Source organism: Hyperolius riggenbachi, chromosome 1 (assembly GCF_040937935.1).
Source record: "Hyperolius riggenbachi isolate aHypRig1 chromosome 1, aHypRig1.pri, whole genome shotgun sequence".
Classification (NCBI taxonomy): Eukaryota; Metazoa; Chordata; class Amphibia; order Anura; family Hyperoliidae; genus Hyperolius; species Hyperolius riggenbachi.
This window is the reverse complement of record NC_090646.1, coordinates 307,992,122-308,003,730: the sequence shown is the minus strand read 5'-3', so window position 1 is coordinate 308,003,730 and position 11,609 is coordinate 307,992,122. Positions and strand designations below refer to the sequence as shown.

Here is an 11,609-nt window from a genome sequence, read left to right as displayed (position 1 = left end):
GTGTGCCTGTGTCTATTCATACGTTTGCGCAGAGTTTGTCTAGTTTCTCCCACGTACATAACATTGGGACATTTAGCACACATGATCAGATATACCAGATTGGTGGACCCACAGGAAAATTTACCTTGTACTCTGTACTCCTGTTGTGAACCTGGTATCGTTACCCTGTCAGTGGAGTAAATGTGTCTGCAGGTCCCACATATTATGATGTATTTATGCTTGAAAAAAATATCTGTTTTCCCTTTTGATGTTGCATGTCTATAAGCTGTCTGTACCACCAGCTTGCAAACTAGCAGGATGTAAACCTGCCGAAGGCTGCAAGGCCGAAAGCTTGTTTATTCTTATTCATTTGTAGTTAGCCAATAAATGGTATCATCTTGATTTAAAACTTCTTGCTTTTACTGATGGCTAACACGGTACAATACCCTACTGCTACTAAATACAATAAATAATAATAATCTCTCTATCAGCTGAAACAATTGCTCCCCTGCTTCATGCTGGTTATTCTGTTTGTACCGTATAGTATATAGACGGATTCTTGCATTTGAGTTGCTATATACTCATCACGTGGCAATGTTATATATACAGTCGGTATGGCAAATGCCTGGAAATGCTTTGGGTCTGATAAGTGGAACCCCCTCCCCCTCTACAGGATGTCATTTAGAAGATACACAACTTTAACGCACACATGCGCAAAGCGGATATTAGAACATTTGTTCATAATCCCATATTTATTCTGGGATCATTGCTAGATGGAGGAAATTACCCCCTCTACTCCATCCCATCCCCCACCACTTGTAGATAAATTAAGTGTACAGGATGGAGAGGTGAGAAAACAGATGTCCTTACTGGGGGTGCCTGAGCCAGGAATTCCTTTCCAGACAGGAGTGACCACTGGAAGTGGGTGTGTATGTGTGTATACTTAAATAATAAGTACGGTACATTAATAATGATAATGATAGTGGTAGTAATAATAGTAATTATTATTGTTGTTATTATAATAATAGATAAGTAAAGGTAAGCATATATATTACACTATGTCTACCTTGATTTATCCACTCACCTTAAATGTAGAGTACCATATATGTTCTGTATAAAGTTTTCTAAATATACCTTTGTTACAATCCTTGTGATGCAGGTGGATTAAGGCAATCCTAAACATACAGTTATACATACAGTTGAACCTGCACTTGCATTGAACAGGATTACCCTTAAGGTGAACCTGAACTCTTGCTCAGTGCAAGAGGAAAACATGGAGACATGCACCCTGTGTGTATGTAGAGAGTTTAGCCTAACTATTCCCCCTCATTTGTGTCTATCACAAGTTGTAGTTCAATCTCTCCCCTGGGTCACCTGACGGTCATGGCGGGTATGGCAGATAAGCTCATTTGAAAGCACAGCATGTTAACAATATGCCTGCCTCCATGAAAGCAGGAAGTAGACACACTGCAATTTTTTCCCCTCTCTTTCTGGTTCTGTATCAGGTGTAACAAAACAAAACAAAACAAAAATGTTTTCTGAAAAGAGTATTATGCTGCTGCTTATCTTTTAAAACAGAGAAGAAATTCTGAGTTTAGATCCGTACTGTTAAGCTACATCATGTAGTGTATTCAGTATAGATGCTGATCAGGGCATAGTATATGGTATATAGTATTTCCAATATATTAATACCTTGCAGAGTGGTGGAATGAGGAGAGCGGCCAGCCATCCACAGTTCAGCTGTGCGAGCATCAGGTAATGATACAGAGTAATGTACAGTCAAGTCATGCTAGAGGCCACCCATTGGGTGGTTGGAGGGAGTTTCTTCCCTAATTTTTGCCATTCCAGGTGCCATCCAGGAACACCTCTGTGGAGCAGGTATCTAAAGAAGTGCATTGTGATGGTAACCTCGTGGAGCAGATAGCTCAGGGGCCATGCGCAGTGGCTGGATATTGTGCCAGTTAAGGGCTCTGCCTCAGACACTCGGCTGCACCTATTCAGTAAGGAGACCTTAAGGAAGGCTCCCTAACGCTATTACTGCCTACTGAGCGCCCCCTGGTGGCTGCAGCTCAAGCGCTTTTTAGTCCACTTTCACTCCTTTCTCATCAAGAAAATCAGGAGGCGGGAGTCCCGCAGATACAGGTCATACATCTGGCCTCAGATGGTGGAGGCATTATAACAATATCTATATAGATTTTTATAATATTATGTGTTCAGATATTGTACATATGTAATTATACTTATTGCATGGCAGTATTTTGTTGTTCAAATGTGAGTTGTGCTTGTCAAAATAACATGTCTCTACAGGAAATCAGCCAGGTGTGGGTTATGTGCCTTTCCTTCATGTTAACGGCAGAGTGCCAGATCAGGCAACGGGAAAGGCTTCGAGACCTCAGACAGGTAAAGCGGGAGGTTGTGGTGCACTGGTTTGGGTACTGTGGAGTTACGGTGGGAAAGTCACTGGGTTAGAGCGAGGGGCTGCCTGAACATACTTATAATTCATAATGACATAGGACACTACCCCAAGCACATAGTGTTGTAATAGTAAAACCGCCCTTTTCATCATGCACTGCGGCCCCCTCATCAGGTTGGAAATAACCCCAAGATTCAGGTCCAGTCCCCCCAGGAGCCGCACCAGAATACAGATTAACAGAAGCATGTCAAAAGTCCCCTGCAAGCTAGGGGGGATAGCAGTATGCCATAGGCTGCTTACAGGTGCACCTCTACAATCTAGGGAACAACATTTTCTTTTGGTCCGAGGGAAGCACTGGAAGCCGCGCTCAGTAAGGGGGCAGGCATTCGGCTCTGAGGGTCAGGCCCGAAGTGCTGTGGCGGGTCCTTGACAATGCCGGCTTTCTTACCTTCAGGGAAGTACCCACTGAGCCAACTGGATGGAGCCAACATCATCGGATGTTGGCCAATGGCACAATGGAATAAATGATGGATTACGATAAGATATTTGGTAGGCTAGTGGGCTGGTACAGTGTTTTTAAATCAAGGAAAGAATCAGAGGCATTTGTCAAGGGACTTCCAGAGCGCGTGCTTTTATACAATTGTTAACTGAAATTTAATAACGCTGTGGACGTTTTTTCCCCAACTGGTGTCACAGCATTTTTTGTCATGGGTTTGGTAAAATGGAAGGGCAGGCAATCCCGTTTGGGCCCTGCCCTGGTCATGGAACAACTTTAACATCTCTTTAATAGGTAGAATCAATGCCCTAAAAATGACTGCCCTGCCTAAAATGTTATACCTTTTCAGAGCCATTCCCATCAGAATCTTAAAAACTTACCTTAAAAAGCTCCAGTCACACTTTACCAGCTTTATTTGGGGGTGCAAGACCCCTAGGATCAAATATCAATATCTCGCCAGAGGTAAGACTAAAGGAGGTCTGGGTGCTCTCAAACTTCTGCAATATTTTTACTCAGCCCACCTAGCTCAGCTAGCACACCACACACCACTAGAGGGATGACGAGATGGGTTGACTTTGAAGCCCGCACTAATTCACCCCTTCCCTCTTTCCTCTCTTCTATGAACCAAAAAACCCTGGTTGCCTAATCTCAAAACCTTATCTACTATCACAGAGTCATTGTTTGTGTGGACGAACCAGTCGAGAAACCTGAACTTACTTAAATTACGCTCCTTGAGGGAGCACCTCCTCTTAAATAAAGATTCCCCCTCCGGTTGTGATTGTTTACCATGGTTTAATTGGACTCATGACCCACCTCTGCTACTCAATGACCTGATATTGGAAGGGAAGATTACTTTAGATATCTCCAAGTACAGCATTTTATCCAGAGTCTGCGCCAATAGAGAAGGAGTTCTTGGATTATGTCCATACCCCAGGTCTTATCTCTTCTTTCTACTCAGAGATATGGTATAACAAACTCCCTGAAATGACACCAGCTATGAACAAATGGCAGGATAGATTGGGGAATACATGGTCGGTCTGCGAATGGGATGATATTTTTTTAGGCCTTGCTAAATCCTCAATAAATTGTGATATCAAGGAATGGGGCTATAAAATACCATACGATTGGTATCGTACCTCCCCCCCCCCCCCCACCTTCTTGCTCCACAGGAATGTAGCCCAGTCTGAGCTTTGCTTCAGGGGATGTGGACTGTCTGCCATCCAGGAACACTGTTGGTGGTCCTGTCCCCCAGTTAGACAATTTTTGTTTAAATGCTTTAGCCTGGCCACTCAACTTACAGATAAAAGCATACCACCTAACTCTTGGATTGCCCTATTTAGCAAAAACCTATCAGGCCTAACTAAATATCAGAAGAAATTGATAGTTCACCTCTGTAATGTAGCCAAGGCCATTATGGCCAAAGAATGGAAGTCCCCAAGCCTACCCTTCCCTGCCCTTATTCATAAAATGAACGAGTTCTTTTGGATGGATAACAATTACCTCCTCTATCCTTAACCAAGAGGACCAATTTGACCAGGTCTGGACCCCATGGAGCGACAGTTTCCTTCCTCCATAGTATTGATCTTTCAACCAACAGATTATCATTTTATTCGTACTGTCTTACATTTGTAGTTCTTTCCGCTAGTAAAGAGGGTATTTTTACTTTATACACCTTTCAATCTCTCTCAATATTAATGTATATGGCTGCTGCTGTTAAACATTTTTCTCGGTATGTACATTTGAATGTATTTGGAATGTTTCATATAATACAGGGTTGACAATTTTGCACTGTTTGTAAAAAAAACTTTATTATTGTTCAATAAAAACCTTTTGTTAAAAAAAAAATTATAACACACAACGAGTCTCTTCTATTTGCAAACCGGTTATCAGAGATGAATTTATTAAGGTGGGAGCAGCAAGGAAAAGAGAAAGGGAAAGAAAATTAAATGCTTTCATACAAAAAACATCCCTTCTTGAAAATAAATACAAAAAAAGAATTACAAAAACTGTCCAAACAGAATTAACCAATCACAAAAAAGAGGTACTGTACAAGATCTACTATATTCATCAGAAAAAAAACAAACAAATCGTGTGCAAGGAAAAAATATATTATGAAGGGAATAACAAAATGGGTACCACGCTTGCTCATAAACTCAAAAACCACACAGCTCAACAGCAAATAAAAGAGAGAGAGTTATTTTGGCCGATTTCAAAAAACTTGGTATACATATCCCTTACTACCTGGGATGATATGTTCTGGGGGTCTCGTGTCCCCCCTGCACACCTGGGCACCATTCATTTCAATGGGAAAATGTAAACTGCAGCCATTCTTAGACTGTTAATCGCAGAGTTTTCAAACTTGGCTCACTTAGTCACTGGATGAATGAGATTAATATTCAGGAAAGTGGGTGGAGCCTACAACAGCCAATCAAAATTCACCTATTGATTTTCAAGGGGAATATTTAAACTGCTGCCATTCCTGCACTGTTAATGGCAGAGGCTTCAAACTTGCTACAGCCGGTCATTGGATGACTGGGGTTTAAATTCACTAAAGGGGCAGAGCCATAAACAGCCAATCAGATTTCTTTGGTGGATAAACTGCTTCTATTAACAAATTTTTGAAGCCAAGAACCCAAAAGCTTACAAACCTCGTCACTGAGTGACTGTGTGTGTCAAGGTTACTGTCACGCTTGGTGGTGTATTCTCCACAGTCAGCACGCAATGCATAAGCTGACGTGAAGGAGGTACACACACTAGCACAAGGAACTGGGATATCCCTAGTTTAGTGGAGGAGAGGACTGACTCCAATAGGAGATTGTGGCGCACAGAACCAGCGTAGATCCGTACAGCCACAACGATACTTTCACGATCGGGGCTCAGCGCAAAGTAGCGCTGAGCGCATAACCAGAACTCAGAAGATCAGGACAGGTAGACAGAATGAATGCTTGCTAGCTAGCCACTACTTAGTGACAACAAGCGTCCACAACAAGACAGACTGAAATGAGGCAGCCAATGCAATTGCAGCGAAGGCGTGCCTCACAAAGACAGGACGGGATAGTCAGGAAATAACAGGATCAAGATAGATGAACGTAACACAGACAAATATACAATAAGTATGTTTTCCTAGCGTATTACAATTACAGCTATCAATGAAACTATAAACGTCTGACTAACATATGTATATATCGGCAATGAACCGATATATGACATAAGCAGGAACACTGACTAGAACCGGAGCAATACAGGGAAAAGGACTCAGAAGGATTCGCTACCTCTACGCAGAGATGAGCGCAATCCATGCACGGTAACAAGAACAGGACTCAGAAGGATTCGCTACCTCTTCGCAGAGATGAGCGCAGTCCACACACGGTAACAGGAACAGGACTCAGAAGGATTCGCTATCTCTTCGCAGAGATGAGTGCAATCCACACATGGTAACAGGAGCAGGATAACTAGCTAAGCACGGGTGATCACGATACGCACAACCTACCAAAATGTGCTCGAAGCTGACTGACTGAACACAGGATATAAACAGTTCGTGTACGTATATATCAGCGACACTGATGTATTAACGTAACACGAATACAAGGAAAATAAGAAACGTGCTAGTATGCATATATATTGGCGATGAACCAATATATGATGCAAGAAGACCAGCAAAGTATCATTAGAACTAGAACCACGATCTGGGGCCAAAGCAGCAGCAGCAAGACAGGCTTATGCTGAAGCTATGATAGCCTGAGAAGCCCTGCAGGAAGCAGATCTTTATACTGAGGTCATCCAATGGGAGCAGACATGCAGATTCCCACACAGGTGAATGGTAATTATTCAATCCTGAGCTGGCCAGCACTGCAGAGCCACTGCAGATGGAATCAGCAACTAGTTTGAGTGCAAACCAAACTATGCAAGCAAATGCATGTAATGACATCAAAAACTGCTTGTCTTCAGTAAAACTGCAGCCAGCAGTACATGCTGCAGACATGATCATAACAGTTACAAAAAGTGGGCAGAGCCAATAACAAATTTCACTGGGAAAATATAAACTGCAGCCATTCTTACACTGTTAAAGAGGAACAGTAACATGAAAAGATCCCCTGGGGGGTACTCACCTCGGGTGGGGGAAGCCTCCGGATCCTAATGAGGCTTCCCACGCCGTCCTCCATCCGTCAGGGATCTCGCTGCAGCCCTCCGTGGAGTCAGTGCAGCGGTGACGTCAATATTTACCTTCCTGGCTCCTGCGCAGGCGCTCTGACGACTGTCGGCTCCGAACTACACGGAAATACCCGATCGCCGTCGGGTCCGCTCTACTGCGCAGGCGCAAGTTTCCTGCGCCTGCGCAGTAGAGCGGACCCGAATGAGATCGGGTATTTCCGTGTAGTTCGGAACGGAAAGCCGCCACAGCGCCCCCGCTGGAGCCAGCAAAGGTAAATATTGAACTGACAGTCGGCACAGTCGCCGGCTGTTCGGAGGGCTGCGGCGAGACCCCCGTGGGACAGAGGACGGCGTGGGAAGCCTCATTAGGATCCGGAGGCTTCCCCCACCCGAGGTGAGTACCCCCAGGGGAGCTTTTTAATGTTACAGAGTCTCTTTAATGGCAAGGTTCTCAAACTTTGCCCAGTTGGTCACTGGGTGGCTGAGATTAATATTCAGGGAAGTGGGTGGAGCCTACAATAGCCAATCAAAATTCACCTGTTGATTTTCAAGAATAATATTTCAATTGCTGCCATTTTACACTGTTAATAGCAGATGCCTCAAACCTGGTACAGTGGGTTACTGGGGTTCAAATTCTGGAAAGAGGTGGAGCCACAAACAACCAATCGGATTGGTCGAATTTCTATGGGAATATACAAATTATTGATACCAAGGACCCCAAAGCTTATAAACTTGGTCATTGAGTGATTGTGTGTCAAGGTTACAAAAAGTGGACGGAGACAAATACAAATTTCACTGAGAAAATGTAAACTGCAGCCATTCTTACACTGTTAATTGAAGGGTTCTCAAACTTTACACAGTTGGTCACTTGGTGACTGGGAATAATATTCAGAAAAGTGGGTGGAGCCTACAAAAGCCAATCAAAATTCACCTATTGATTTTTTAAGAGGAACATTTAATTGCTGCCATTCTAGCACTGTTAATGGCACATTCCTCAAACCTGGTCCAGTTGGTCATTGAGTGCCTGGGGTTCAAATTCAGAAAAGGGGTGGAGCCACAAACAGCCAATCAGATTTGTTTCATTTCAATGAGAAAGTACAAATGATTGATGCCAAAGACCGCAAAGCTCACAAACTTGGTCACTGAGTGTTTGTGTGTTAGGGTTAGAAAAAGTGGGCATAGCCAACAGCAGCCTAATACATACCTGGGCAATGTCATCAGCTAGTAAAGGGAATAAGCATGCTATCTCCAGACAAATATTAGAAGTCTTTCAACAGTTCTACAAAGGCTTATACAACATAGAGGGATCTAGGGACATTGACAACTTCCTTAAACACAAAGACAGTAAAATTAAAACTTTCTTGAGAAATATGGGTTCCAATCCATTGAAAACCAGGTAAGAGACTCACTAGATGCCCTAGACTTTCTTATGGCTGTGAAGGACATCAAACTAGGTAAAAGCCCTGGTCCAGATGGCCTTATAGCCACTTATTACAAGCGCTTTGCACACATTCTATCTGACCCATTTATTCAAGCATTCAACAGCAACACCCTCCCATCCTCCTAGTTATTAGAAGCCCATGTTACTATCATACACAAAGAAGGCAAGGAACCTGCCAACTGTGCTAGTTACAGGCCCATCTCCCTAGTAAACAATGATATATACTGTATACAGCTGTAAGGGACTCATTTGTCAGCAGTTCCAGCGTTGGCAGGGACGGCTCGCGCGGCAGAGTTCAGCCACGAGCCTCCCCTTCTGATTTTCCCAGCGGCATCCCCAGCACTCCCATGGTGGTGAGTGAGTGTGGGCGTTCTGTCCATCCCTCTAGGCGGTGTGCGCGTCTCAGAGCCGATCTTATGCTGTGAGACACCGGCGATCATAGCGTCAGCTGATAGTTTAGATCAGCTGACGCTTAGGCAGGGATTCTGTTTAGTGATTGGTTGTTGTGAGTGGGGCCAGCCTCTGATTGGGGGACTGAGTGTATTTTAGCAGTGCTGATTCAGTTGCTCACTGCCCGTGATAGCAATCAGTACGCTGGTGCTGGGCAATCTGTCACTCTGTGATATTATTGTTGTATATTTATGTGACTGCCTGACTGACTTTAGTTATTGACCATAGCCTTACTGACCATTCTCTTGCCTACTCCTATTGTACCTCAGCCATCTGACCACCTGTGTATGACCCTAGTCTGTTAAACGACCTAGTCTTTGTCTCAGCCTATTGTACCGCAGCCATCTGATATCTCGTATATGACCCTAGCCTGTTAAACGACCCAGTCTCTGTCTCAGCCTATTGTACCGCAGCTATCTGATCTCACGTGTATGACCCTAACTTACATTTTGACTGCGATTAATCTGATCCTCTGTGTATACGTCTTATATCAAGCGTGATAACAGCGCTGCATAATATGTTGGCGCTATATAAATACTTAAATAAATAATAAAGTAGAATCTCCACTTTGCTACCCTTGTTAATTAACTCCAAACCATTAATTAACCACTTAAGGACTGGGCTTGTTTTCTTAGATCTGTGCTGCGTGGGCTCTCCAGCCCGCAGCACAGATCATGTGCCAGCCAAGGCGACCAGACTTCCCCCCTTTTTTCCCCACTAGGGGGATGTCCTGCTGGGGGGATCTGATCGCCGCCGGCTATGTGTGACAAGCGGGGGGGCTCCTCAAAGCCCCCCTCCGCAGCGATTTCCGCCCTCCCTCTCCTTCCCTCCCTCTACCTTTCGCTGTGGGCGGCACAGGATGGAGATCCGTCCTGCGCCGCCTCTGACAGGCTTCAGCTTATCAGATGCCGGCGATCCCCGGCCAATCAGAGGCCGGGGATCGCCGATCTCCTTTACGCCACTGCTGCGCAGCAGCACCGTATGATGTAAACAGCGGGGATTTCTTCCCCATGTGTTTACATTTAGCCTGCGAGCCGCGATCGGAGGCTCGCAGGCTGTTCACGGAGACACCCTCCATGAACTGACATGGGGCCGTTTCCATGTAAAACCACTAACGTCCAGCCGCAGCCTATCGGCGTTAGGCGGTCGTTAAGTGGTTAAGACCAAGGGGGCTTTGTCGTGGGAAGAGAAGGGAGAGACAATACATTTAACGTAGTGAGCATTGGTACCTGGATGTCTCAGCAATCTGTGAAGGAACTTCTTCTCTCTACAAATGCTGAGAAAGCTTAGGACAGGGTTTCATTGGGGTATATATGGGCCACCCTCCAGAACATGGGATTAGGCTCCCAAATACAGAACTGGATTAACCACTTAAAGAACAAGCGACACCCATGCTAACATAGCAATAAAAAACACATATATAAGTAGATAAATACTACTTCTACTTATATAACAGATGTATCGTGCTATCCACATAATGATTCCTGTGAATTTTACAAAGGAAAAGCAGAAAATCCTATTCTAGGCAGTGGCCATTTTGCCAAGCTAATGCTGACATCATATCCTCCCTGACTCTTGTTGTCCCCCCTCCCTTCTCTTGCTCATTGTGTATTCATTAGCTGCCCTCCTCCCAGAGTCTTTTTTATATTTACACATCCAATCACTGAGTCACCTCAGCCTTGCTTGTAAACACAAGTCAGCTAAGAAGGGAAATAAATGGAAGAGGAGGAATAGATTATAGAAAAAGAGCTCCCAGCATTTAACTTTTTGGCACTGTTTGGCACTAGGGCCAGTGCTCCTAAAGTATGTGATAACTCCAAACCATAACAGCAGAAAAAGTTTTGAAAGTTTTGAATGCAGGATTAGCATCTTTATCACTTAATACACTCAGACCAGTTGCTGTTGAAATTTGATTTTTATGGTGACAATACCGCTTTAAGGACCACCGGTTTAAACCCCCCTAGTGACTAGGCCATTTTTTTACAATTCAGCACACTGCAGCTTTAACAGTTTATTGCTTGGTCATACAACTTACCACCCAAATTAATTTTACCTCTTTTTCTAGTCACTGAGGCCTCCTGCACACTGCAAATTCGATTTGCGATTCCGATTTTCCCTGGATCTTATCAAAAGAAAAACGCAGAAAAAATGCAGCCTGCAGTAATAATTAAAAACCGTAAATCAGAATCACATGTAGTGTGCAAGAGGCCTAATCAGGGCCGAGCCTGGGCGGGTGCTGCGGGTGCATTGCACCCAGGCGCCTGTCCCTGACAGGTGCCGCCCGGCCGCCTCTCACCCCCTGTGGCCGCCGCACCCTCCCTCCCTGTGGCCGCCGCTCCCCCCCCTTCCTCCTGGAACATCACTCAGACCTCGATCAGGCGGCGACCAGTCATGCGGGTGCTAGGACCTAGCACACCGCACTGATATGCGGAAGTGACATCACTTCCGCATATAGAGAGGGTTCAGTCCGGCGCCCGCTCGTACTGGTCAGGTCGCCGCTGATCCTGAGGCCTGCAAGGTGAGGGGGGAGCGGCGGCAGCTAGAGGGGGGAGCTCCCTGTCACTCACTGCCTAAAGGGGCTCCCTGTCACTCACTGCCTAAAGGGGTCCCTGTCACTCACTATTTAAACAGGCTCCCTGTCACTCACTGCTTAAAGGGGCTCCCTGTCACTCACTACT

At 44.8% G+C, this 11,609-nt stretch overlaps 1 protein-coding gene across 1 annotated transcript in view; it reads left to right on the top strand.

Annotated features, from left to right (window-relative positions):
* The first annotated feature begins 2,238 nt into the window (after positions 1 to 2,238).
* The window catches only part of LOC137509176 (uncharacterized), an 82,633-nt gene continuing 73,262 nt past the window's right edge, over positions 2,239 to 11,609 (top strand). The window contains exon 1 of the mRNA XM_068233810.1: positions 2,239 to 2,379. Coding sequence (XP_068089911.1) covers positions 2,275 to 2,379 — 105 coding nt within the window. The 5' untranslated portion in view covers positions 2,239 to 2,274. The remainder of the gene's footprint in view (positions 2,380 to 11,609) is intronic.